We start from the raw sequence: 27,362 nt of genomic DNA, 5'->3' as shown, positions 1-27,362 counted from the left end.
ACCCAACCCAGGCTCTGAGCCCGCCCTCCTAGGTGTCTCTCTGCTCCCAAGTCCTCCAAATGCAGCCCTTGACGTGTCCAGAACTGAAAAGTGCATCGTCTCCTGCTCCCAATCTTTCTATGACCCCATCCCTCGGGACAGACCCAAACCCCAAACGGTGTGGGGGTGCGCCTGCAGTCGGCCTCCTGCCTTGGCTTTGCAGTGCCATTCCGCCTGGACCCCCACCCCTACTTCACCTAGCTTGCTCCTGCCCAGCCCTCCAAATGTTTCCAATGAAGGACCTGCAGGGGCCGAAGCAGCCAGGGCACAGCCCCCGGGAGGCGTGCCGCCACGCCTGTGGGCTCTGCGATGTCCGCACGCTCCCAGACCTGTGAGGACACCTTCCACAGGAAACTCACCCTTCAGGTACAAGTACAGCCCAGCTACGCAAAGGCGGCTCAGGGAAAGTGGCCTCCCTTGGCCCTGGTGTTCCGTGAAGGGTGACAGCCAGCTGCCTGTGTGGCCCTAGGGGCCTCAAGGGCAGGATTTCAATTGTTCCCAGGTTGGCAAGCCAGGTGACAGGCAGAAGCAAACATCTCGGGACCAGGGCCCAGCCGTGCACCGTGATGTTTGTGAGGCCGGGTAAATCAGCTCAGTCCAATACGCTGACCAGCACTCTGGCCTCTGCACTAGATGCCCGCAGCGCACACAGCCCCAAAATGTCTCCAGACTGTGTGTGTGGGGTGGGGGGGTTGCCTCCGTTGGGAACCACTGCTCCTGAGGAATGCAATTTAAGGCCTCAGGGTTTGGTGTAGATCAAATTTCAAGGAAAATGAGCATCTCCGGGTGAACAAATTTTCACAAATCACAAGGAAAGAATCCACCAGAGCCAGCAGACTAGACATTTCAAATATGGAATTGTCAGAGACTATAAACTTGTATATGTCTAAGGAAATAAAAGGGCCTTGAAAACATGAACAAGAAATAGTCTTTGTGGTTTCTTATGCTATAAAAAATATAATCTTTTATTCTATAAAGGTGACTGATAAAGTATAAAAACGGGACTTCTAGAAATAAAGATATATAACAATTAAAATTAAAACCTCAAGTGGACCAAACTGCGGATGAAATATTCGGCACAGCTGCAGAGACTTCGAGAACTGCAAGACAGGAAATAGCAAAGTGAGTTGGGCAGGGAGGACCGTCCACCTGGTGGTATTTCTTCAAAGGAGATGGGGGGAAGGCGGTATCTGAAGATAAGGCTTACGTTTTCCCAGAACTGTCTGAAAACATCAATTCTTGGATCCAGGAATCCCAACAAATCCCAGCCAGGATGGATAAAAAGAAATGCACATTTTCTCTTACAAGATCATAAAAGGGTCCAGAGGCGGAAAACCGTTACCCGCAAAGGGACTGCTCCACCCCAAAGCACCCAGAGGAAGCGCCATCAACCCAGAGGCCATTCCCAGAGAAACAACCTTTCAACAATGAGGGCAAAATAAAAATGTTTCAAACAAAATCTGAGTTTACCAGCAATGCAACTTCATTATTAGGAATTCCAGAGGAAGGACTGCAGAAAGAAGGGAAAGTTCAAAGAGCCATAAATAAGGATGAGTTTGGGGCTGAGCAGCCCGGGGGCTCAGGTGGTTGGATGAGCTGCACCCTCTACAGCTAAGCTTGTGAACAACAGCTCTCCCTGTAGCTGGGCTGCTGTGAGCATCTGGAGGTGGGCATGGGCTGTCATGGGCTACTGTGTGCCGCTGTGAGTAGCCAGCGTGGGCTGCCGTGTGCTGCCATGAGTGGCCGGCAGCCATCGTGAGCTGCTGTGTGCTGTTGTGGGCTACTGTGGGCTACTTTGTGTGGCTGGTAGCCAACGTGAGTGGCCGACAGCTGGTGAGAGCTGCCGTGAGCTGCTGTGAACGGCCGACCGACGTCTGGTGACCGACGGCCTCAGCTGAGGGGAGCGCTAGGCTCATAATACCAGCATGGGCCAGGGAGCTGTATCCTACACAACTAGACTGAGAAACAACAGCTTAAACAGGAGTGAGGGGAGGGAAGAGGCAGGAAAGGGGGGGAATAAGAATGAGTTCATTTTCTCTTGCTGCAAAACGAATGAACTTGAAGCTCAGTGACTTAAAGCAACAATGGCTTTCTTGTGGTTTCCGTGCGTTTTGGAGCCACTGGGCATCTCTGGAGGCTGCATGCAGGTCTCTAAAAAAGCTGTTTGCACTTCCACGATAGCACACTCACATGGCTGTTGGCAAAGCATCTCGGTTTCTTGTCCGTACAGTGTCCTCACAGCGTGGTGCCTGCTCTCTGGAGCAAACGATCCAACAGAAACAGGCAGGAGGAAGCCATGTGCCTATTAGGACCCAGTCACTGAGTGAGTCACAGGGTCGCTGCTGCTGCCTGACTCTATTCATTAGGAGCCAGTCCTTTCTCAAGGGGCGTAGGGGAATTAGAGGTATAGGGGGAATTAGGCTGTATCTTTTCAAGGGAAGAGAAGCAAATAATCTGTAGACATTTTATTTTTATTTTAAATTTTTTATTGGGGAATATTCGGGGACAGTGTGTTTTTCCAGGGCCCAATAGCTCTAAGTCAAGTCGTTATCCTTCAGTCTAGTTATGGAGGGCGCAGCTCAGCTCCAAGTCCAGTCGCCGTTTTCAATCTTTAGTTGCAGGGGGCACAGCCCACCATCCTGTATGGGAGTCGAACTGGCAACCTTGTTGAGAGCTCACGCTCTAACCAACTGAGCCATCAGTCTGCCCCTCTGGAAGCTCAGTGGCAGCTCCTTGTCCTTCAATCTAGTTGCAGGGGGCGCAGCTCACTGGCCCATGTGGGAATCAAACAGGCAACCCTGTTCAGAGTTCATGCTGTAACCAACTGAGCCATCCGGTTGCCCCAATCTGTAGACATATTTTAAAACCAGCCCAAATAGATCATTAAATGTGCAGGGAATTCTAAGCGGACATAGCAGGCAAATATTTATAATAATAATCACAGTGCTAATCTATGTGTGTGGCACTGGGATAGAACTGGAGTAATAGCAGTCATGCCATGTAAGCAGGCATGGGGGTTGGAGGTAAGGGATTCTTAGGGTCTTTATTGTTCACAGGAGGAGAAAGATGTTAGCTTTATCAAGTATGTGCAGTAAAGTACGTTCGTTGTATATGTTCCAAAGAAGGGAAGGGCAGGGAGTGGGGATGAGAAAAGGAAGAAGTTCCACCTGAAGAAGAAAAGACAAAAAATCCAGGAAACACATAATAAGACGGTAGATATACACCAATAATCACAAGTACGTGAGTGGATTAAACTAGTTAAAGACAAAGTTGTCAGACTGGATTTTTAGAATTTCTGATCCAAAGCCGTTTTAGGAGACACACCTAAAATATAATGATACCAAAAAAACAAACAAAAAGCTTCAGTAGCTGTATTAACATAAAACAAAATAGATTTTGAGAGAAGAGATATTATTAGTGGTGAAAAGAGTAACTACCTAATAATAAAAAGTTTAACTTACCAGAAAACTGTAACAACCCTCAACTTGTAATCACCCAATAACATAGCCTCAAAATATATAAATCACAAAAGATACACAGACATTTCGCCGAAGAGGGTATACAGGTGGCAGATAAGCATGTGAAAAGATGTCCAATAGCATTAGCCACTGGAAAAATGCAAATTAAAACTACAGTGAGATATAGCTACACCCCCATCAGACTGGTTACAATAAAAAATAGTGATAACACCATATGTTGGTGAGGATGTGGAGAAACAATCACTCATACATTATTGGCAGGACTGTCAAATGATACAGCCGCTCTGGAAAAGAGTTCCATAGTTCCTTTTAAGACTGAAATTGATTTACCATGTGTGATGGTTAATTTTATGTGTCCCCTGGCCAGGATGGTGCCCAGTCATTTGATTAAATACCCATGTAAGTGCTGCTGTGAAGGTGTTTTTTAGATGAGATTAACATTTTACATCAGTAGACTTTGAGTAAAGCAGATTAAACCACCATTCCATGGGTGGGCCTCGTCCAATCAGTTGAAGGCCTTAAGAGAAAAGACTAAGGTCTCCCAAAGGGGAAGGAATTCTGCCTGCAGACTGCCTTTGGATTCAAGGCTGCGACACAAGCTGAGTCACCTGCCTGCCAATTGCTCTGCAGACTTCAGCCTCGCCACCTCCCACAGTTGCATGGGTCAATCGCTGAAGAGACATCTCCTCCTTCCCTCCCCGTCTCTCTGTCTGTATATATTCCTATCAGTTCTCTTTCTGGAGCCCCCTGCCTGACATATCACAACCTAGCAATTACATTCATGAGCATTTACCTGGAGAAATGAAGACACACGCAGGAACATGGACACGAATGCCATAGCGACTTTACAGGAAATAACCCCAAACTCAAAACCGCCAGCATCGTTCTGTGGGTCATTGTATAAGCAGACTGTGGTCCATCCCATATCATAGGGCATGACTCAGCAACCATGTGGACGAACCTCCAGGAAGTTATGCTGAGTGCGAAGGCTTGTCTCAGAAGGGTGCGTTATGCGTGATTCATGTACACAACACGTGTGAGCCAGCATAATGACAGCGATGAGAGTGGTGGGGGTGTGGCTAGAAGGGGGCCGTGTAAGGAGTCTCAGGATGGTTCAGGATGGTGGTAAAGTGAGGCTACACGTGTGGAAATCGTGGATAGCTGCACACACATATGCACATCCACAAGTGCGTGTAAGAGTGGGGAAGAGTCAGTAAGCTCTCCGTGCTCTCAGAGGCAGCGTCTTCCTCGGCTACTGCACCACCAGTGAGGAAGATCTCAGCATGGGGGCGCTGGGAATATGGCACAGCACATCTGTGCACCTTGCTTTGCAGCCTCTCTTGAATCTATAATTATTTCAAAGCAAAAAAGTAAAGCACAAATACTTTAAAAAACAAATTTTATATATATACATATGTAAAGAAAAACTGAGAGACCCGCCATCACAGTGGGAAATTTTGACATGTCTCTTAATGAGAGATAGACTGTGGCACACCTGAGCATTATCGCCAACGGTCAGCTAACGGATACATTTAGACCAGTGCACTCACCCACTCGAGGACACAACCTTCCCCAGCACGGATGGCACATTGGTGACTGTTCATGACTCCACTAGGCCAGGAAGCCAGTCCCACAAACCACAAAGGTCAGCAGATCACTCTCATTCACAGAACAATCCAACCATGATTCAAGTTAGAAAACAACGTCAACAAGAGAACTGAGAAAGCCCAGACTTTGGGATATTAAAACCCACACATCTAAACAACTCTTGGGACAAATAAGAATTCACAAGGAAAACGAACCACGTTACCTCAATGGGAACAAAAAGAGCAAGTACTGACAGCAGTGATGAGAGGGACACAAACATTTACAAGGGGAACAAAGAAAGCCTTGAAGGAGGACCTAAGTCAGCATTGAACTTCAGAAGTGGGACAAGAAATAGCAGAATAAAGACAAAGAATATGGAAGAAATTATAATAAAGGATATTAGGATGTATTTACTGAGCACATACTACATACTTGAGACAGGGTACAGCTAAACAAAACAGACACAAAAGTCCTGCTCGCATAGAGTTACGTTCGAGAAAGAACAATAAAGATTAGAGAGTAAGCAGTGAACCAGAAAACAAACATGCATCACAGAAATCACTGATAACGGCCAAACCTTGGAGAGAAACTAACAAAGCACATAAACATCTGGCTGGATTAATCCTCACAAATTAAATCGAATTAAAGTGATAAAGGCCGAAATAAATGACCTTAGGAACAAAAAAAAGAAATGATGGCATATGCTGCAGGAGTGAAGCAGCCGCTAACAGGATATTTTAAACAAGATGATGCCCATCCATTGGAAGGGAAAAATTCCCAGGAAAATACAGAATGAACTCAAGAGGCAGAAGAAATTCCTACCTAATAACCCTCTAACTGCGGAAGAAATCAAAGTAGTGGTTAGAACCTTACCGCAAGCATGCCAGGCCCAACTGCTCTCGCCTGCAAGTTGTCTGTGATTCCAGGCACAGGTAATCCAGATACTCTGCAACATTTTCAGAGAAAAATGTTATGCCCTTGACTTTATCACCTTAAATTCAAAACCAAACTGAGATTTTTACAAGAATGGAAAAATACAGATTAATCCCATTCTAGCATTAATCCATTCTAGCAGCGTGTAAAGTGAGACATTTATCCAACTTGGGTGAATCCCAAGGCAACATTACTTTAATATTTTTAAAATTTGGTGTAATTCATGACATTAACAGATTAAAGAAGGAAGCTGACTGCAAGAGATGCAGAAATGCATTCAATAATACTCAATGTTAATTCATGTTTAAGAAATTTTAGTTAACTAAAAATTCACAAAGAAGTCTTCAGCAAACATGGTTAATGATGAAATGTTGAAAGTACTTTTTTTATGATCGAGACGAAAACAATAATGCCTGTTATGGGCAATGCTATTCAAAATTTTACTGACAAAGTATTAGAATTATTAAGCGTTTAACAAGGTTGTGATTATAAAAAGAATATGAAAACAAATCCATTGAATTTCTTTATGGGCTGGCAAACAAAAAAAAACTCCTTAAAAATGTAATTTAAAACTGTCAAATATTATGCACCAAGTATTAAATCTAAGAAAAAATACGCAAGACCTTTAAGGAGAAAATTATCTAAAAAGTTTTTGAAAGACCTACAAGAAAGCCTAAGCAAATAGAGAAGTAAAGCACGGTTTTGGATAAAAGTCTCGATGTTTTAAAGATGCTCGCTGTCTCCAATTGGTGTATAAATTCAATGTAACCATATTAAATTCCCAACAGAGTGTTTCAAGGAATTTGGGAAGCTTGTTCTAAAATTTCCGTGGAAGACCAAAGAGCTCCAGGGAAAGAAGCAGGGAGAGGGGGACTTTCTTCCCTGGACTGAAGACAGACCCCAGTGCTCTCGGATGCATGTCGTGGCTGGGTGAACAGAGATGCCCGCTGTGACATCAGGGCAGGGGGCCCCATGTGACACACGGCATTGGCCAGCCCCTTCTCCACAAGGGAACATGGAACTAGAATCAATCCTTCCTTCAAATCCTCCAGAAAGCCTTCGCAGGTGGCCTGAAGGCTTGCAACCAGCAGTAAAACCTTTAGAAAACGACACAGGGGACTATTTTAAGACCTCATGGTACGTTCCTCATCCAAGAGTCAAAAGAGCAAACAATGGCAGGGAAGTGACACATTTGGACTGACTGAGAGCTTCCATGGTTTCAGTGCCAGAGGACTATGTCCAGGGTATAGTGGACCCTTGAACAGCACCGGGGTTGCGGCCCTGCACCCCAGCACAGTCGGAAATCCATGAATAATGTTTGACTCACCCCAGAGGTAAGACTTATAGCTGGCTATTGGCCAGAAGCCTTTCTGATAACATGAATAGTCGATCAACATGTATTTGTATGTTGTGTGTATTTATGTTGTATTCTTACAGTATGTAAGCTAGTGTGGACAAAAAGGGGCCACGTGTTAAACCTGACAAGCTCAGGGAAGGCCAATACAATGGGCCTTACAAACTCAGAGACCGAAAGTAACCACAGAGGATGGTCCAAACATAAAAATTCCTAAGTACAGTAAAGGTGGGCCATGGTGGGAAGTCACATCCTTGGCCTGTAGATTCCTTGATAAAGGTAAGTCTTTACCTGAAGTGAGCCTGTCTGTTGTCTTTTTGCACCTAAGATAATATACCCTTGGAATGTCAGAGTAACCCCTGGACCCCTGAGGGCACCCACCATTAGAGCAGGAGACTACAGAACCCCTAGCTATTATCTTGTTCCCCAAATACCACCTTTATGTGCTGTAAAATGTTAATTATTCACAGTCCTGTAACCACCAATGAAAAAAAAAGAAGTGTGTGTCTCCCTCTTTGCTTTTTATCCAATCCCAGAGAATTTCCCGCTTTACTTTCTCCTGCCCTCTTAACCTGCCAACCACGGATTTCATGTAACCCTCCTTATGCCTCCTCCTTTGATCCTAATGTATAAAATAAGCTGCAAACTGTTATTCTCCAAAGCAATTTCTCAAACTGTTGAGATTTTGTTTGCCGGCAATTGTCAACAGTTTGGCTCAAATAAACTCTTACAAGCTTTCTCTTAGACTAGATGCTCTTTCTATTACACTAGAGAAAAGAAAACGTTATTTTAAAAATCATAAGGAAAGTACATTTACAGTATTTGTTGGGAAAAAAACAACCCACGTGTAAGTGGCCCCGAGCTGCTCAAGCCCGTGTTCTTCAAGGGTCAGCTGTCCACTTACAGAATGCCTGCAAGTCAGTAAGACATAGATGGAGGCCCCCTAGAAAACAGACTGAAGAGTTGAACAGATGTGTCATGGAAAACATGCAAATGCTCACGCCAGAAAACCATCCCGCAACCAGAGCGAACGGGCCACAGCTTGGAGGGTCAACTCAAAGGATGCAGTTCAAAGATGGACTCTGAGTGATAGAAGCCAGTTACGATAGCAGGTCCAGGGAACAAAATATGGTGGGAAAACCAGGAAAACAGCACACTACAACACAGACGTCCCGGCTGGTGGGAAACTGTAAAGCAAAGCGAGACAGTGACAAACACAGAATCCAAGAGCGTGGACACCTGTTAGGGCCACCGTGGTCTCTGACCTACTCCTGCGTTGTCACTCGCTACCTGACCTTCTGTGCGTCTGTGTCATCTCACAGGTAGCACAGGTCCCCCATCCTGGGAACCTTTGACAAGACAGCTCCCCGCAGGACAGGCGGTGGCTGGGCCTCCCCACGCCCACATGTGGGGTTTGCACACCCCTTGCTCACTGTGCACCCACAGAGCCTAACGGTGCCTCGGGCCCACAGGGGTGCTCAGCAAGCATTTGTTGAATGACCCTCAGCGACTAATGATCACACGAAGAAAGGCTTTTACCCGTCATTGTTCAGATACAAGACACTGTGGCTTCCAGTGAGGAGACTGAGGCAGAGGCAGCCAAGGTGGAGCGAATGTTCTCACCCTGGGAGAGAGGTCTGGGTCCTGTAGGGGCAGGGGGACTCTAGGCCCTCTCTCCCCTAGCTCCTCTCCCAGCACACCCCTTACAGCTGCATTCCTGCCTGGGGCCAGGGCCAAGCACATCTGGAGCCCCACCCCCACTGAGTTTCTGGGAGGGTAGGGGTGGGGGAGTGGGCCAGCCCCACCCAGGAGGCTCCTGCCAGGGCTGGCCTCCCATCTCACACCCCCCAGCCGCCTTCCAGAGCCCTGGCTCCAGCCAAGAAGGGGCGTTCCTGTGCTGGTTCTCGGGACAGACAGAAGTCCCTCCCAGCCTTGTCCTGGCTGTTCCCTGCTCCCTGCCTCCTTCCCCTCTTCTTTTCCCAGGCTGATCTGGGCCTGCGGCCAGGAGCTCAGCTCTCCTGAGGACAGGGTCCAGGCCCCATCCTCAGGCCTGGCGGGGCTCCATCCAAGAACAGTCCAGGACATTGGGGAGCCCTGCTAGGGCCTAGTGGGGCTAGTGGGGGTTCTGGGAGGTCAGTTCAATGAGGGGGCAGGCCTTCAGCATGGCTGCTTTTCATGCCCTTTCATGCACTGGGCTCCCTCTGGGCTGCCTTTGTCTCTTCCTTTTCAGCCTAATCTGCAGGCCTCTCCCTCCTTTGGGCTTTCTGGGGTGGAAGAAAGGACTTGGGGGGGGAAGGGAGGAGTGGTGGCGGGAAACTGGGGCCTGGAGTCCGGTACAGGGCCCCACCCAGAGGCTCTCTGCTGGGGCCAGAGGCTTTCTGCTGGGGCCCAGCCAACGGGGCTTTGAAGAGGCTGAGCGACCTCCCAGGGTTCCCACCCTTCCCGTCGGGGTCCTCAACTGGAAGAAAGGCTCCTTTGCTGGGCCTGTGACACCAGACCCTCAGCCTGGGCAGCAATCCCAGCCCCATTGTCCCTGCCAGTTCTAACCGGCGTGTTACCCAGACCCTGCCCCCATCAAATGCTGCTCTTTTTGCCCCACCCGTCGCTAGCACTCCCGGGTGGTCTTGCCACATGGCTCCCCTGCTGTCCCGCTGGGTTCTTGGTACTAGAATTCTCATTCTGCCAGGTCATGAAGTGGGCATGGCCAGTGGTCAGGGAAAGGGGTGATGCTTGGCCAAGTTGGCACACAGGGCACGTGGGGGGAGGAGCCAGACATTTTGTGGGATGGAGGGGCAGAGCTGGGGTCTGGAGCCAGCTGACCACTTGCCCACCCCAGGCAGCGTCCAGGGACCTGTGTGCTGACAAGCCTGGCCTGGGGGACCCTCTCGCTTATCTCCAGCATGAGGCCTTGTGCACAGAGGACCCTCTTCCTGCTCCCCTCCTTGGGAAGCTTCTGCCTCCCGACCGCAGTAAAGGAGGCAGCAGGGATGGTGCAGGCCCTGAGCCAGGTTTCTGGGCTCGGTGTGACTGTGGCCATGCTGCGCTTCTCTGCCTGTCACCTCGGTACTGGGGCTGTGTGACATAAGTTTGGCTTCAATGCTGCTTGGTTGCTCAGCTTTGAACTCCCAGCACCTCAACGGCAGGCCCAGCCTGGGCCAGCTCTGTGTCCGGGGCCTGCCCTGTAAGGTACTCTGCCATGCAGCCCGGGGCCGGGTCAGCCCAGCAGGCTGGCTAGCCCTTTCTTTCAGGGAGGGTATGACAGGGACCCAGCCCAGAAACCACATTGTTCCTGTAGTTGGCAGTGTCTCCTATCCTCAGGAGCAGGCAGGAGAAGGGCTCTCCAGCCACATGACCCTCTGAACAAGCCTGCCCCAGAGCCGGCCCAGCCCAGCTCAGCCCACACCTATGCCAGGCCACCTGCCTTCTCCCCCAAAGCCACACCACGACCCCTCCTGGAGTGGGCTGGGGGTTCTCTAGGCCCTACCCTAATGGAACCCCCAGTGTCCAGACGCTAGTAGGTCAGCCCTTTGGGTCAAAGGAACAGGTCAGAGAGGATGAGTCTTGGGGGTGAGTGAACAGGAAGGAGAGTACATAGGCAACTGTCTCAGGGTGCCCGGGCCGCGACCTGGGAGCCGGGAGGGCAGAGTGAGTCACCCCTGCGTCTCTCACCTGCGCTCCCAGAAGCCGGCCCTGGAGGGCTGTGGGCGGGGCGGCCGCCAGTGGGCGTGGCCGGTGCCGGTTCGTGCCCCGCCCCGGGAGCCTATCCCGCAGCCCGGGACCTCGGCCGCCAGGCTCCCCGCCACCCCTCGGTCAGCGCCTCGTCTGTCCGCGCGCCACCGATGGCCAGGAAGGTGCTGTCGCTGCTGCTGCCGTTGCTGCTGGCTGCGGCCGGCCTCACCGGCCTCCTGCTGCTGTGTATCCCCACGCGCGACATCCGGGAGCCGCCCGCCTTCAAGGTGCATGCTCCGGCACTCAGCGCGGTCTGGGGAGGACCGGGCCGGGCCGGAAGGTTTGGAACCCGCGCAGGGCCAGGCTGCGCCGGAGTGACTACCCCAGACCCCCACCCGCGCTCCGCGCCCGGCCGGGCAAGGTGGAGTCCCGGCCCGCGTGCTCAGCACTCGGCCGGCAGGGTGGAGTCGGGCCACACGAGTTCTTCTCCCGTCCCCGTCTACCCGGCGGCGGCGCTTCCGGGGCGACGCTGAGCTGGAAGCAGAAGTCCCGGGAACTCCTCCGCTCGCGGAGCCTGTCATGGGTGCGGCCGAGGGGCTGTCTACGGCTCTGGCTGGAGCCGCGCCGTCCCCAGGGGCGCATTGGCTCGGCTTCGGACCAGACGGGATCCAGGGCCCAGGGGACCCTTCCCACCTCCCCGTGGTCCAGACAGTACAGGCACTGCCCTCGAGGGAGAACTGGCTGAGTGGGTAGAGGGTGGGGTTTGGGGGGCAGAGCTGGCTGGTCCTAAAGGGGTTGGGGTGGGCTAGGCCAGGCACGGCTTCCAGGAGTCCAGTTGGCTCCCTTAACCATTTATTGGACTTGCGGGGGTGGGGGGAGGTTTGGTGTGTGTGCCTGGGTGCTCTAAGTCCCAAGAGCCCAGGATGGGAGTTTGCAGGGGTGGGTGCTCTGTAGCCAAGGGTGACCACCTGGCAGGGGTCCGGCAAGTGGATGGGCTGGAGTTCCCTGGTGGGGGCAGGACTGGAGTGGCCCCCATCCAGGGGCTCAGGAGGGCTTGTTCTCCAGCGTGGCTCTTCCTGTTAGAATCCAGACCCTGGGTGGCAGGTGCTAGAGAATGGCACTTGCAAACTGGGTGCTGATCTCACCCAACCTGCAAGGAAGGCCTGCCTGGCCAATGCCCCAGCTCTGCAGGACAGAGCTCACTCTGGCCCTGGCTCTGAGGCCTAGGGAGGGGGTGTCTTCAAGCAGGGCCCCATGGACCAGAGGTCCACACTCAGCCTCTCCCAGCCTACTCCCAAGGTCCTGACTCCACTTCCTCAGGTTGGGCTGAGGTCGGAGAGCCTGGGACGGGGTAGGAAGGAAGAGCTGGCCGCAGAGGATGCCTGCAGCTGGGCGCCACTCCCGGAGCATGGTTCCAAGGGTGATCCTGGGACCCTCTGACCCTGCCACAGCCCTCAGTTGTCCTTGCCAGGAAGGCTCCTGCCCTCAGAGCAGGAGAGGTTCCTGCCATCTACCCCTGTCCCCATTCTCCCCCTAACCAAGGTGTGTCACTGTGGCTGTCCCTCGCCTTCTCTGAGCCTCAGAACTTCCAACCTTGCCATAAGGTGGGATGGGGACCGGAGGGGGAAGGGACAAAGGGCATGGCCTTCATGCCCCACCCCCGCCTCCACCCCCAGTATGGCATCGTCCTGGACGCTGGCTCTTCCCACACATCCATGTTCATTTACAAGTGGCCGGCGGACAAGGAGAATGACACTGGCATTGTGGGCCAGCACAGCACCTGTGACGTACGCGGTGAGTGCTCCCTCAAGCACTAGGTGCTTCCTGACTGAACACACACTCACTGTAGGGCCTCAGGGGCCCCAGGCCAAGCAGTCAGGCCCCTCTGCTTGCTGCCCGGTGGGGCCTCCTCCAAGCAGGAGCTGCAGGAGCCCCCAAAAGAGAGGCTGGGTCCCTGGGCCTCGGCGGGGCTGTAGGCACTTCCATTCTAGAAAGGAAGACCCAGGTATTGGCTGGGAGGTTTGGGTCTCGCTTGGCCCAAGACTGGCCTCTACACCCCAGACAGGGCAGGAGACTCCTGCCATCTACCCTTGTCCCCATTCTCCCCCAACCAAGCTGTGTCACTAGCTGTCCCTCACCTTCTCTGAGCCTCGGAACTCGGAGGAGCTGGTAGGCACACCCACGCAGGCCTCCTGGGAGGTTAGGCCAGGTTGACAGTGCCCAGTGCTTTGTCCTGGTACCTGTGTACACACCCACTATGCAGGCAGCAGCCTCAGAGACTCTGAGTGGCATGTGGGTGGGCCCCTTTGTCTGTCACCGAACTGGGTGTCTCTGAGGGCTTAAGCTGGGAAGGTGTGTCTAAGCTGCCACCTGGTTTGGGAGCCAAAGTGCTCCAGCCCTACTGGTCTGTGGCCCGCCTAGGGGCTGCCCGCAGGCTTGGGTCCATCTCGCTGCCTCCCTCTAGGTGGGGGCATTTCCAGCTATGCAGACAACCCTTCCGGGGCTGGTCAGAGTCTTGCTGAATGCCTGGACCAGGCGCTCCGGGACGTGCCCAGGGACAGACACATGGGCACGCCCCTCTACCTGGGAGCCACTGCGGGCATGCGCCTGCTCAAGTGAGTGTGCCTGTGCCCTGACCTGGCTGGCCCTGGGTCCCCACAGCAGCCTCAGCACAGGGCGGGGCCCACACGCCCTCAGCAGCAAGCAGCCCTGGGCTGGGACGGTCCTGGCTGGCCAGGCAGTCACCATGTACCTCAGCGGCAGGATCATAGCCACCTGGGAAGATCCCCTCAGAGTCCACCCTGTATCACAGCCTCACCAGTCCCGAGGCCTCCGCCAGCGTGCTCGCAGCTGTGACGCAGAAGCTGACCCAGTACCCCTTTGACTTCCGTGGTGCCCGCATCCTCTCAGGCCAGGACGAGGGAGTATTTGGCTGGGTGACTGCCAACTACCTGCTGGAGAACTTCATCAAGGTGGGCCTGCTGGCCAGCCCTGTGAACCAGGGGGCATGGGCACCCACCCACCGGCTCATTCTAACCTCCACTCCTCACAGTACGACTGGGTGGGCCGGTGGTTCCGGCCAAGGAAGGGGACGCTGGGGGCCATGGACCTGGGGGGCGCCTCCACACAGATCACCTTCGAGACGGCCAGCCCAGCTGAGGATCCAGCCAATGAGGTCCAGCTGTGGCTCTACGGTCAGCAGTACCGCGTCTACACCCACAGCTTCCTCTGCTATGGCCGTGACCAGGTCCTCCAGAGGCTGATGGCCAGTGCACTGCAGGTGCCCCAGCACCCCCAGCCCACCCATACCACTGTGCCCCTGGAGGGAGGGGTTAAGAAGGGATGGGGCCAAGGGCACAGAGCAGAGCCTGGACGGCAGGCAGCCAGACTGAGGAGGGCTTTTCCAGGCAGTAGGAACCAAAGTTGGCTTTAATCAGCTGAAAGGACAGGTGGGGAGGAATCCAGTGTGGGCAAAGGCTCAGTAGCTGGGGGTGGACCTGGTGAGTGCCAAGCTGGGAGAAAGGGGGACAAGGGGCAGATCTCAGTGAGCCTGGAGTGCCCAGCAGGCAATGGGGAGCCATGGATTGCTCCTGAGCACAGAAGTAATGTCACCAAGTGGGACTTGTGGGAGATTCATCAGGCTGGTCCTCTGGGGAGGCCCTTCTAGGGTCTTAGGGTGGGGATGGTGCAACCCATACCCTCATTATTGCCCCAGGCCCACAGCGAGCCCCACAGCTTCCACCCCTGCTGGCCAAGGGGCTATTCCACCCAAGTGCTGCTCCGAGACGTGTATCAGTCACCATGCACCGTGGCCCAGAGGCCCCAGACCTTCAACAGCAGCAGCAGGGTCCACCTGTCGGGGAGCAGCAACCCTGCCCTCTGCCGCAGCCTGGTCTTGGGGCTCTTCAATTTCTCCTCCTGCCGCTTCTCCCAATGCTCCTTCAACAGCATCTTCCAGCCCCCTGTGTCTGGGGACTTTATTGTGAGTCAGGGGCGAGGTGGGGGCCGCTGCCCTGCAGCGCCTGGGGTCTGGACACAGTGTGACTACCCCCCTTGCAGGGCTTCTCTGCTTTCTTCTACACCGTGGACTTCCTGAGGACTGTGATGGGGTTGCCCGTGGCAACCATGAAGCAACTGGAGGATGCCACGCTCACCCTCTGCAACCAGACATGGAGTGAGGTAAGGCCTGCTCCCCTCCTCCAGCGCTTTGCAGGAGGGCTTAGCCAGCCGCTCACGCCTCCCAGTCACTCATCTGTTCTACAAGTAGAAAGAACCTGGCGCCCACTGCAAGTAGAAAGAACCTCTCAGAGCACCCACTGCAGCGAGGGTGGGGGATGGGATAGACACCAGAAGTCAAGACTTGAAAAGTGGCCGGGCTGCAGCAGAGACTGGGAGCCTGACGAGACGGGGCTGCAGAAGCCTCCCTGAGGCCTGACCCTAGAAGCAAGAGCTAGAGGCAGGGGAACGGCCAGTGCAACACCTCTGTGACTGTGGGGAGCGGGTAACAGACAGGTGGGGAGGGTGGAGAAATAGAAGGACTCAGGATTTAGCAGGTAGAATTGGTAGGGCCCTGGGGGGTGGAAGAGTGAGGACTTAATGAGAAGCTGCAGAATTCTGGCTTCTGCCACTAGCAAGCACTGGTGCCAAATAAAGGCAGATGCAGGATTTATGGCCCATAGAGAGTGAGGTGCCCACCAGAGACTGTGGGAGAAACACGCATGTCTGTGGGCTCGGGTGGTGATGCAGGCCCTTGTCCCGTCTGTGTCTAGTAGCAGGCAGACCTGGAGGTGGGGGGCAGGAAGCAAGCCGAGCGGCTGAAGCTCAGACCTGGAGCTTCTCCTGTTCCCTGACGGGGCCAAGGTTGCTGCAGCCCTCTGCTCCCTGGGTGGCCATCCCTGCGGACCCCTCCAAGTCCACCTCCCAGGCACAGGTGCTCCTTGCATCCTAGAGGAACAGCCCTGCCTGGTGGTGGCCCCCTCGGCCCCAGTCTTTCTACCCCACATTGCCCGTGTGTTTGTTGAGGGGGAGGGGAGAGGGGGGAGGAGCACACCGCTGGCCACCCCTCGGGGTGAGGCCAAGACCTCCTGGTAGCCGCAGGCCCAACATTCTCCCACCTGCATCCCAGCTGCAGGCTCGGGCGCCGAAGGAGGGAGCCCGCCTGCCCGACTACTGCGCCGGGGCCATGTTCGTGCAGCAGCTGCTGAGTCGGGGCTATGGCTTCGACGAGCGCGCCTTTGGCGGGGTGACCTTCCAGAAGAAGGTGGGAGCTGGCTGGTGGGCCCAGTGCGGAGAGGGGCGGGGCCCGGTGCGGAGGGGCGGGGCCTCCAGGATTTCGCGGAGGCTGAGGCCATGCCCCTCACCTGCAGGCAGGGGACACTGCGGTCGGCTGGGCGCTCGGCTACATGCTGAACCTGACCAACCTGATCCCCGCCGAGCCGCCGAAGCTGCGCAAGGGCACCGACTTCGGCTCCTGGGTCGTCCTCCTCCTGCTCTTCGCCGTCTTGCTCCTGGCCGCGCTTGTCCTGCTGCTGCGCCAGGCGCGCTCCGCCAAGTCGCCGAGCACCATCTAGGGACTGGCTTGGGGCAGATGCCCCAGCCCCATCTACCCCCATCCCTCACCTCCCCAAACCCTCAGCATCTCTGTCCCGAATGCAGCCCCCAAATCGAGACCGGAATTTAGCGCCCATGCCCATAGAGGGCAAGAAGTGGGCAAAGGGAACAGAAAACAGCCGCTTCAGCCCCCCCCCCCCCAGCCTGGGCTCCGTTTCAAGGCCTCGTGCTCCTCCTCTTCCTACTGGGGGTGGGCGATTCAGACACCCCGCAGTCCTTAGCCTGTGACTGCAGGACTGGGTCTCCAGGAAGTGAAGCCTTTATTCTGATAATTGGGGCCCTCAGAGACGCCCACCACCATCCGGGTCTGTGTTAGGGAGCTGGCCAGAGCCCACACACAGGCTGAGAGCAAGCCCAGCGCCTACTTGTAAAATTTTGTAATAAAAAGTTTTTCCTAGAGCGGTGGAGACAATGTTCATGGGGTGGGGCACCTTTACTGTTGCCTGTCCTCCCTCCCCACAACTCTGTTGGTCATGCAGGCCCGCGTCCAGACCTGGGGCGGTGCAGACCCCACTTCCCTGCCCCACCCACCTTCGTGGCCTGAGAGTCTCTGAGTCGCTTGAGTCTTCTCGAGCTGGCACAACCCCTGCAGCACCCCTAGATCTGCCTCAGTGTCCTAGGCCAGCCTGGATGCTGGTCCCTCGTCTGGAGTTGGCCTGGGGCCAGGAAGAGCAGAGGTCGTGGGCTCCGGAGGTGCTAGGGTCCAGTCAGTGCTCCAAGAGACTGGTGGAGGGGCAAACCCTCAACAGGAGGTGTGTGGGCAGTGTTGATATCAGGGGCCAGGAGGGAGGCTGGGCCCCTTTGCTCCGTCAGATGAACCTTGTGCAAAACCTGGCTGTGAGCCATGCCTAGCCAGCGCACAGGGACAGCGCTCGTCTCTTGGCTGGGTGTTTTTCTACATCCCCCAAAAACATCAGCCGGCCCTCACCTGCTGTTCCTGCAGCCCCTCCCCTATGCACTGTTTTCTGCAGCGTGGGAAGATGGGAAGGCGTGGTCTTGGCTGCTTCTCCCGCTGGCCCCAACCATTCTGGGAAGTGAGCTCAGACACTTTCTGCCTGGTCAGTGGCCTGTTGGGGAGGATGGCGTTCCTGTTCTGCTCACCACCACCGCGCACCCCACCACCTCTGCAGGTTTGCGAGTCACTTCACAAACCTGAGGGTAGTCAGCCTATCTTCTGAGTTCAAAACACAAAGTTCTGAGAGGCAGCACCTGCTTGGGTGCTCATCCTTGTTCTTTTAATGACCTGAGCTGGAGGGAGGTTTCTAGGTGGGAGGGGTGGGTGTGCTCTTAGGAGGCAACAGGTGGAGTGTACTGGGATGCATCATAGCTGCTTTGTTGTCGTGGGGCCCCAGGGAGCTAGGAGGCTGTCACCCGGGGACCGTGGACAGCTCCCAACTGACTCGCATCCACGGCTCCAGGCTACTCTTGCCCCCTGCTGGCCTCACTTGAGAGCGGCTGCCCCATTCCAACCGTAGTGCTCACCAACGCCGGCTTAGTTCTGTGCGTGTGTGCTTTTACCCGTGTGTCTCTGAGTACCCAGTGCATCTCTGGGCACACCTGTGCACCTTGTTCCGTGTGCGCCTGGTGTTCCTGTGTTCCTCGTGCTCGCTCCTCCAGACCCGGGCAGATCCTCTGCTCCAGCCGGGTGGGTGGGGGTGAGGTGGAAATTGGCAGCCCCGCAGGGAGGGGCCGGGAGAATGGCCTCCCGGGAAACCCACCCTCTGTCAGTCCCTAGCCGGATTTGTGGAGAACAGAGAAGGTTCTCGGCTGCAGAGGTTGCGGCAGCCTGAGGCCCCCAGAAGGGGGATGGGGGGTCGGTCAGAACTGGACAGGGGGGAGGGGCGCAGAATGGAGGCGCCGTCCCGCCCCCGCAGGTGGAGCGCGCAGGCGCACTCCCTGCGCGTTCCCTTTCGCCTCGGCGCCTCCATCCCTGATCCTTTGCCGCAGCGTCAGAGCCTCCGCCTCTCTTCCTCCAGGTTCTCTTCCTCCTCCGCCTCCTTTGCTCCCTCCGCCTCCGCCGACGCGGCGCCGGGAGCCCGCGCAGAGCCCCGGGCCACACGGTGCCATGCTGCCCCGGCGGCGGCGCTGAAGGATGGCAACGCCCGTCCCTCCGCCCTCCCCGCGGCACCTGCGGCTGCTGCGGCTGCTGCTCTCCGGCCTCATCCTCGGCGCGGCCCTGCGCGGTGCCGCCGCCGGCCGCCCGGGTGAGCGAGAGCGCTGGGCGCAGGCCGCGGGGCGCCCAGGGCGGGGTTCAGGCCGCGCGGCGCCGCCGTCACTCTCTCCCGGGCCCGCAGGCCCCGCAGGCCTGGTTCGCCTCGCGCGGGCTGCGGTAAACATCCATCGGGCCGCCGAAGGCCTCCGCTAGATGGGGCTTCTCCCGGGCTCCTGGCGGCGAACCCCGAGTTCAGGCGCTTCTCGTTTTGTCTTAGTCCGTGAGCCCATCTGTGTCCGTGTCTCTGGAGGGCTCTCTGCGGGCACCCGCGCCAGCAGTCCGTCCTGTGCGCGTTCCTATTGTGAGGGCCTGGCCCTGGGTGCCTGTCTACCTACCCGTGTCTGTCCTGGGGTTGGGGTCGCAGTGCTGATATGCCTATCCCCATACCCCAGAGGTGTTGGTCACATGCCTTGCTTGGTTGCCATGGCAGGGTCTGAAGGTTCCTGGGGTACTTGACAGCTTGTCCCAGGCTTAGGGTCTTGTTCTGGCTTCCGTGGGGGCAGGAGATGCTTCCTGTCTCAAGCTTCCTCCCATACCCTCTTCCCTGGAGGATCCGGCCATCCTGTTTTCTGTGCTAGGGGCTGAGGGGCACCTCCCAGGGTAGGCTCGGGGAGAGCATGAGCCTGGGTCCTCAGAGACCTGTCTTTTTCCCAGACGGGCACCGAGGTTTCAGGCAATGAAGGTCTGCAGGGACCCGGGGCTCCCAGAGGGCTGAGCCGGGACACTGTGCCCATACGTTTACTCAGTTCTCCTGGCAACTCCACAGGGAGGTACTGTTCTTAGGCTGTTTTACAGACAAGGAAGTTGAGGCACAGAGAAGTTAAGTGACTGGTATGTGGTGCTACTGGGATGCTGACCTGGGCAGTGTGGTTCTGTATGTGTGGCCAGAGCAGAGCAGGCTTCGTCCTGGGCACAGCACCCCTGCGTGAGAGGCTGGCATGACCAGGAGAGGTGCCCAAGGAAGCCTGAGGGCCGGAGCCTGGCTTGCCAGGGACAGCAGAGGCTGCCCACTGAGAGCCTGGCTCCAGGGCCTGCAGGGTGGGGCCTCTTGAGGAAATGGACTGTCGCCGCAGTGCTCAGCCCCTGGGGTATGCAGGTGCTGGGTCAGGTGTTCAATGGCTTTATGATCACCCAGATGTAGGCTGGGGTGCCAGCCACTCTCCAGCTGCCACTGTTCCTGGAACCTCCTCCTGCACACTGAGGCTGGAGTGGGGACTTTCCCAGGACTAAACAGGCAGCAGCCACATCTTCCTGGGCTGGGGGTGGCGCAGGAGGGGGGAGTGTAGGGAGGCCCCTGCCACCCAGACGCTGGAGCCAGCTTTGGACCTCAGGCCCCCACCCGTGACCTGGGTGCATTCTGGGTTCTCAGCACCACGGGCAGGGAGTACCTGGCTCCCCAGGCACCCAGCTGGTGGGTGGGGTCCAGACAGACCTGCTGGCATAAGCTGAATGTTTAACTAGCCCAAGCCCCAGGCTCAGCTCACTGATACTGGCACCTGCTGACCCAGGATGGGCGCCTCTGCCCACCTGCCACAGGGGCTGCTGGTACTTCCCGTAGGGGATGCCTGCAGCAAGGATGCTGTGTCAGGTTACCACGGAAACCAAGCCCGGCCAGTCAAGGTCTGGAGAAGGACAGAGCTGGGCATTCTTAGATCCTCCATGTCACCCTGGGCCCCAGTGGCCCTTCTGCAGTGCGTGTGGGGGCTGGGCTGACAGGAAGGCTCCTGGTCCTCCAGAGACACCCCTAACACAGCCTCCGCAAGTAGAATTGACCAGCCTGCTGGGTACCCCCCCTGGATCTGCTGCCCACTGACTGGGACCAGTGTCCCAGGCCTCTAGACATTCCTTAGCTTTGAGGTAATTCACCTTCTGCAGCCGAGGGGAATCTGAGGCAGGGAGGGCTACTGCCCTCCACCCCCAGCATCAGGATAGGAGCCATTGGCTGTGTGTATAGGACACTGCAGTCTGGGCCCCAAATTAAGAGCTAGGCCTCGCCAGAGTCCCAGGTGCTCCCCAGGCCCTGGCCATGGTGGTTGCCAAAGTGACCCCAGCTTGGTTTCTGTATCCAAAGCAAATGAAACAGGCCAGTTCCATCCCAGGTCTCCCTAGCCCCAGCAGCCCCTCTGTGTCCTGGGACACAAGCCAGAGGTTAGACCTGCGGGGAGAGACTTCCAGGCTGGGCCCTTGCTCTGTCATGTCTTCCAGCTCTGCTCTCTAGGGTGGTAGGACGGCATGTCGGGGTTTGGAAGGACAGCCATTATGTGTGTGTGTGTGTGGGGGGGGTTAGGTAGTGAGCATTCTTTGCTGCCCGAGCCAGAGAGAGAAACCTGAGCCCCACCCTCTGGGGCTCCCAGTCTGGACAGAGGCTTCTTTGGGGCATGGTGAGACCAGGGCCTGCACTTGGAGGGCTGCACGGCCCTGCCCAGGAGAGCTCGGTGCTGCCGCACAGTGAGAGTCAGTTTCCGTGCAGAGGGCTGGCCCAGGCCTGGAGAGTGGACTCTTGGGAGTGGGTGGGGCAGGGGCGTTCCGATAAGTCTTTGGACTGTTTGTCTTCCTGGTCCTGATTCCTGGCTTTTGGGAGGAAGGGCCTGCCCAGAACAATGGCCAGAGCCAGGCCTGGCCAGCTCTGGCGGGGAGGGGCCGGGTGGCTGCGACAGTACTGCCTCTGTGCAGGCCTGTGACCTTGCTCTGTCTCTGCTTCCTTCCCAGATGTGGCCGCCTGTCCTGGGAGCCTGGACTGTGCCTTGAAGAGACGGGCACGGTGCCCCCCAGGTGCACATGTCTGTGGGCCCTGCCTTCAGCCCTTCCAGGAGGACCACCAAGGGCTCTGTGTGCCCAGGATGCGCCAGCCTCCGGGTACATCTGAGAGAACAGGATAGCCTTCCTCTCTTCCCTGCCCTGATGCATTTGACTCCCAGCCTCAGCTCCCAGGTCCTCTGAGCTCTGCGGGATGCCAGGGACGTTTATGTCACTCTCCAGGTGGCCTGGTGATCCTTTCCAGATGGCACTGGCCCAGAGCCTGGTGGTGGGCTGAGGTCCAGGGCAAAGGATGTCGGGAATGAAATGTTGGGGTGATCCTGGAAGAGGCAGGGTCAGAGTTCCCCAGGCCTGGGTCCCCAGAAGGTCTGCCCCAAACCCCTCAGTCATCCACTTCCCCACTCCCTGGGCTGCCCTTGCTCTTTGCCCAGCATGCCCTCTCTCCATTGCTCACTCGTCCACTCCATGTGCACCTGGGGTGCCCCACCCGCTGACCAGAGCCCAGATGCTGAGTGACTTTAAGTGTGATGGGTGGAGCATTACGGAGGTCTGCGGGGCTGCTGTGAGTCTGGTCCAGCGGGCAGGGCTTCCTGGAGGACCATGTTCCTGGCAGTGAGCCGGGGGGCACAGAGAAGTGCAGGCCTGCTGCAGAGGCAGCGCTCAGCTCTTTCCGTGCTGTGTGCAGGTGTCTTCTTGGAGCCTGGCTGGCCTGTGGAGCTCACTGCAGGGACAAGGGGGGACCCAGCCACTAGCCCTACCCGGACAACTGCCCGCCCTCCTCATGACCTGGTAGAGGTGGGGGGGGGACAGAATGGGGCTTCTCCCCACTGCACCTCTTGACAGAGAAGGTGATGGGGTGAGGTGATATGTTGTCCCAATGCTCTGCCCACCCCTTTGTTGGTAAGTGGGGTAAGGGGCACCCTTGCCTTTCTCCTGGCCTTTGAATGTGCTCCTAGCGTCACCCCCACTTTTCCTGGGTATGCTGCTACTCACACTGAGGGCCCTCATGTGTCACCATGGCAACCCAGGATGTCCAGGGGCTGCAGGCTGGTACCTGGTCCTCAGGCCACCAGTGCCTGGGAGGAGCCTGGACGGAGGAGTGAGGCCCAGGCCCAGGGACTGGCTCCAGGATGGGTCTCTCTGTCTCTGGAGGCCACCTGCAGCTGTTGTTGCCAGGGAGCGGCTGGGGGGGCCACTCCACCTTATGGCCCCTCATCGTCCACAGGGCACGGCCCACCCCAGCCCAGACTGGAAGATGAGATTGACTTCCTGGCCCAGGAGCTAGCCGGGCAGGAGGCAGGGCGCTGGGGGGTCACGGCCCTGCCCCAGCCTGAGGCGCCCCATCAACTCCTGGAGCCTGGTGAGACCCGGCCCCATTTCCCTGCCTGATCTGTCTCCCCACCTCCCTGACCCCCGCCTGGTCCTACTCTTATAACTTGCCTTCTTTCTGCAGCAGCCACCCTGGGGCTCTCAGAGCGAGGCCAGGGCCCGGACCTGAGCCTCCACTCCACTCAGGGAGTCCCTGCGCCCACGCCCCGCACCACCTTGGGCTCCCTGGTGTCGTCTGGGCCCGTGCACATGTCCCCCCTGAAGGCCCAGGGCGGGCACGGTGACGGCCTCGCCCTCGGTAGGTCTGAGCGGGCGGAGCGGTAGGGTCCTGCCTGGAAGCCCGCCCTCACCGCGCCCCTCCCCGCAGTGTTCATCGTGGCCTGCTCCGTGGCTGGCGTGGCCGCCCTCGCTGTGGCCGCTCTCTGCTGGTACAGGTGAGCGTGGGGCCAGCAGGAGGGTGGGCGGTCGAGCCCGCGGCCACCACGCGGGTCTCAGGCTCTGCTCCTGCAGGCTGCAGCGAGACATCCGCCTGACCCAGAAGGCCGACTACGCAGCCCCGCAGGCGCCGGGCTCCCCGGCAACTCCCGGGATCTCGGTGCGTAGCCCCGCCCCTGCCCAGCGCACCCTCCGTAGCGCTGTCCCCCGCCACGCCTTGACCCTCCCTCCCGCTCCCCCAGCAGCCCGGGGACCAGCGGCTGGCGCACAGCGCCGAGATGTACCACTACCAGCACCAGAGACAGCAGATGCGGTGCCTGGAGCGGTGAGCTGCCCCACCGGACGGCCCACCCACTCGGGCCCCTTCGCCTCCTCCCCAGGCCCCTTCGCCCCCACTCCTGGGCCCCACCGAACCCATCCTGGCTCAGGTGGAAGTGTGCTGAGCTCCTACTTCTAGTCTGGGCTCCTGGCACCTGGAAGGTGTAGGAGGACCCAGCGATCTTGCCCTGCCCCCCCCACCAGGCATAAAGAGCCGCCCAAGGAGCTGGACTCAGCCTCCTCGGATGAAGAGAACGAAGATGGCGACTTCACGGTGTACGAGTGCCCGGGCCTGGCACCGGTGAGTGCCATGGGGGGTGGGGGCTTACCAGCTCCTGGGGGATTTCTCCCCAGGTGGGCGCACTGCCCCCACCTGGCCGCCCTGCTGCCTGTCCCTCCGCCTGGGCTTGCCTCACACCTGCCTTCGCAGACCGGAGAGATGGAGGTGCGGAACCCGCTGTTCGACCATTCCTCGCTGTCGGCGCCTCTGCCACCCCCACCGCAGTGACCCAAAGGCCGACGCCCCTCTTGAGGACCCTGCGGCCCCCCGGGTGGGAGGGCAGGTACTGGCTTTTCCCAATAAAGACACCGTGTTCTGACACTGGGCTGTGCTTGTGGCTGGGCCCTGGCGCCAGCCAGGAAGCTGGGAACCCCTTTGTGGTGGACAGGGGACCTTGTGTTTCTCCTTGAACCTGTGCTCTTGAGTCTTGACTCCCAAAAGAGGGAATAGGGGAGAATCCTAGAGACCAGGCATGAAGGGGGATGCTGGAGAAAAGCCAATTAAAGTATGTTTCAAACCTGGGCCCTGGTGTGCTGGAGACTGGCCCACGAGCCCAGTTTTTGGACACTAGCGGGGACCTGAGGCTACCAACCGCAACCCCAGAGAGAGGGGGCACCTCTGCCCTGTTTGGAAAAACCCTCCCCGCCTTGTGGGCAAGGGAGGCTTTAGTCTCCTGCAGATAGAGCAGACCACCCTCTACCCTCCTCCTCCAGGCCTCACCCCTACCCACACTGCCCCAAGTGGGGTAGAGGAGGGGTGCAGTGCAGGGCCAGGCTGGTCTGGAGTTGATGCCACCTCCTGAAAGACCCATCCCATATGTGGTAAAAGGGTGGGGTGCCCACAGACACCTGGCATTGGGCACCCAATGCCTCTATCCTTCCTGTTACCACTTGGGCCAGAAGGCAGGGAGAAACAGGTTGCAGGCCATGGACGTGGCTGTTCCAGGGACCAGACAGGGCCCTGGGCCCCTGCGCCCCTACAGCATACATGGGGTGGGCTGCCAGGCAGAGGGACCTGAGGGGCACAGGCAGGTACACCAGGGTGGGCTGGGGCAAGAGAGGTGGTGGGGACCCCAAATGTCAGGAGCAGGGTCTTGGCCCACCCCAACCCCCTCCCCACTGAGGAGCAAGAGGGTTAGAGAAGGTGACCTTCAGCTCAAAGCCAGGTGTGGGGGGTCATGCTCCGTGGTCAAAGGTGCTGCGACAGCCTGGGAAAGGGGTTTCTGGGGGTGAGGGGTCAGACCCATGTGCCCTACCAAGGCTGGGGACGGGGAAGCACTGGGTTCAGAAGCCCCTCAGTGGTCCAGAGAATGCTGGATCTCTGGCTCTCAGATGATGGGACAGCCCTGAATGGGACAGTTACCTGAGGAGAGACGGGGCAGGGCTGGGCTGGGCTGGGCTGGGCATCAGGATTGGCCCTTGCTTGCATCTAATGACTTGTCCTAAAGCAGCACATTTCTGGGGCCAGAGCCCACCCAGGCTGGAAAGTCACTCCTCCTGCCTGCCTGGACTCCTGCTCTGTGGCCTTGGGCTGGCTGGCTGCTGGGAGCCTGTCTCCCTTTGCACATGGGTGCATGAGGTGGAAGGTGGAAAGGGGTGGGTGCAGGCAGCTGGGAACCTGTGTGAGATGAGGGGAGGCTGATGAGGGTCACGTACCCACTGTCATTTCATCCGAGCCATTCGGAGACAGCCACAGAGAAAACAGGTGCAGACACTAAGTCCTCGCTCGTGGGCAAAGGAGGCCTGGCACCCAACTGGGTCTGTTCAGGCCAGTCTACCTCACTTGACCCTGCAGACCCAGGGCCAGGAGGTTCCCCTGGAGCTCTGGGCTCAGTCCCTGGGATCCTGACAACTGCCTTTCCAACCTCCTGCTGGCCTGACTGAGGCAGAGAGTGATCACCAGTGGACCCTCTTTTCCACCTTCTCGGGAGTCCATAACCTGTCCCTGCCCTGTTTCCATTCCCCAGGGCCCCAGTGAAAAGGGTCCCCCTTCCAGTAGCAGCTGCAGTGAGAGGGGAGCCAGCAGGCCTAGGTCAAGGAAGAGAGGGCAGGGAACTGGGATTGTCTGGGGAGTGGGGCCTCTCTTAGCTCACTTGCCTGACACAGTGCCCTGAGTAGTTCAGCTGCCTGCACCACCCCATTCCGCCTTCCACCTTCCACCTCATGCACCCATGTGCAAAGGGAGACAGGCTCCCCTGCTGCCCACCTGGCTTTCATGGTTTCTGTTGGCCCCAAGCTTGCTCAGACAGAGCCAGCCCCTGCTTTTGTCCGAATTCCTACAACCCTCTTTCTCTAAGTGTGGGGCTTAGGGCCCAGGGAGGCCCTGGCTTCATAGGCTCTCTGGAGACCCCAATCCTGGGCAAGTCTGATCCTGAGTCTCCCAGGTGTACAGCACAGAGGAGTGGGTCTTGGGTCTCAGTGCAGAACAGAAGGGGTGATTCAAATGTGGGAATGGTGCATAGGTCCCTGGAGGAGCCACCAGGAGATCCTGGAGCACCTCCCGGACCAGATGTGGGTGTGCCCCCAGCCTAGGCAGGAAGGGAAAGGAGTAGGAGAGGGGAGCTAGCCGGCTGCAGGCGTACCTGTGCCCTTGAGGCAGTCCAACTCACCGCCCCTCCTACTGCCTTCTTCAACTAGCTCCCAACACTACCCACTACTGCCCCCTCGACTGCTTCCCAGCCTGGGGGCCCCCTGGCCACCTGCGACCTTCTTTGCACCCATCTTCCCAAAGGGATACCCTGAACTACTATCCCCACCCTCCCGTTGAGAATAAATTGCGCTCTGGCTCCCTCTGCTGCCTTCACTCCCTGGCAGCCACGTGCTCTGCAGCACCACCACCAGGCGGCCTTTGGGTCTCATGTCTGGGCTCTGCCCTGCTTTGGCCAACACTTGGAGTGGGCCGGTGGGCAGCTAGGTTCTGGCCCTCTCTCCCTGAGGCACCCCTTGGTCTGGGGCTCGGTGGCCTCCCTCCTGCTGCCCAAGGTGCTGTCATCTGCAGGGGCCAGTGGTTGGGAGGCTTGCCACCTGCCCTTTGACCTGGCACAGCCCCTGGTTTTGGTTTTAATTGGTGCCCATTGGGAGGCTGGCCTGGAGCAGGCCCAAGGGCTCAGCTACGGGAGTGACAGCGTGTTCCTGATTCTGAGATGCTCACGGGCTGTGGAAGTGGACTTGGGTGCCTGCCTGCGTCCCACTGAGTCACAAGGCCTGGGAGGAGATGGCAGGATGAGGCCCCCAACTTTTCCTTTGACTCATGTTCTCTCACCTTCTTTCCTCCAAGAGCCTCTCATTCTGACCCATTTCTGGGCCAAACCTCAGAGCCCCATTTCCCAGCCAGCAGTTTCTCACAACTGGGGCCCTGTGG

The 27,362-nt window shown here is 57.4% G+C and overlaps 2 protein-coding genes across 3 annotated transcripts; both read left to right on the top strand.

Moving 5' to 3' along the window:
* Positions 1–11,026: 11,026 nt before the first annotated feature.
* Positions 11,027–17,069, top strand: ENTPD2 (ectonucleoside triphosphate diphosphohydrolase 2). The gene is made up of 9 exons (XM_081065947.1): positions 11,027–11,348; positions 12,738–12,855; positions 13,526–13,676; positions 13,874–14,033; positions 14,114–14,341; positions 14,777–15,043; positions 15,121–15,240; positions 16,187–16,321; positions 16,428–17,069. Exons 1-9 carry the CDS (start codon positions 11,232–11,234, stop codon positions 16,629–16,631), a joined length of 1,500 nt encoding a protein of 499 aa, XP_080922073.1. The 5' UTR covers positions 11,027–11,231; the 3' UTR covers positions 16,632–17,069.
* A 1,522-nt stretch (positions 17,070–18,591) lies between these two features.
* NPDC1 (neural proliferation, differentiation and control 1) lies at positions 18,592–24,321 on the top strand. Of its 2 annotated transcripts, none has more exons than XM_081065205.1 (9): positions 18,592–18,875; positions 21,593–21,739; positions 22,866–23,000; positions 23,094–23,267; positions 23,337–23,403; positions 23,480–23,564; positions 23,650–23,729; positions 23,927–24,023; positions 24,153–24,321. In XM_081065205.1, exons 1-9 carry the CDS (start codon positions 18,764–18,766, stop codon positions 24,228–24,230), a joined length of 975 nt encoding a protein of 324 aa, XP_080921331.1. In that variant the 5' UTR covers positions 18,592–18,763; the 3' UTR covers positions 24,231–24,321. The 2 variants fall into 2 exon arrangements, with proteins under 2 accessions (XP_080921331.1, XP_080921330.1); XM_081065204.1 differs by having other exon boundaries at positions 18,632–18,875; positions 23,647–23,729.
* The last annotated feature ends 3,041 nt before the right edge of the window (positions 24,322–27,362 follow it).

The sequence above is a fragment of the Rhinolophus hipposideros genome, assembly GCF_964194185.1.
Source record: "Rhinolophus hipposideros genome assembly, chromosome: 11".
Classification (NCBI taxonomy): Eukaryota; Metazoa; Chordata; class Mammalia; order Chiroptera; family Rhinolophidae; genus Rhinolophus; species Rhinolophus hipposideros.
The sequence above is the reverse complement of the archived record's forward strand: the minus strand, read 5'-3'. Positions and strand labels throughout refer to the sequence as shown.

What these genes read in the sequence shown, in the direction of transcription:
- ENTPD2 (XM_081065947.1), top strand. Translation starts at nt 11,232, where the DNA reads ATGGCCAGGAAGGTGCTGTCGCTGCTGCTGCCGTTGCTGCTGGCTGCG. An exon ending in CTGTGTCTGGGGACTTTATT is followed by an intron (nt 15,044 to 15,120) that starts GTGAGTCAGGGG and finishes CCCCCCTTGCAG; the next exon opens with GGCTTCTCTGCTTTCTTCTA. An exon ending in GCAACCAGACATGGAGTGAG is followed by an intron (nt 15,241 to 16,186) that starts GTAAGGCCTGCT and finishes CCTGCATCCCAG; the next exon opens with CTGCAGGCTCGGGCGCCGAA.
- NPDC1 (XM_081065204.1), top strand. Translation starts at nt 18,764, where the DNA reads ATGGCAACGCCCGTCCCTCCGCCCTCCCCGCGGCACCTGCGGCTGCTG. An exon ending in CAGGATGCGCCAGCCTCCGG is followed by an intron (nt 21,740 to 22,865) that starts GTACATCTGAGA and finishes CATCGTCCACAG; the next exon opens with GGCACGGCCCACCCCAGCCC. An exon ending in GCCGCTCTCTGCTGGTACAG is followed by an intron (nt 23,404 to 23,479) that starts GTGAGCGTGGGG and finishes CTGCTCCTGCAG; the next exon opens with GCTGCAGCGAGACATCCGCC.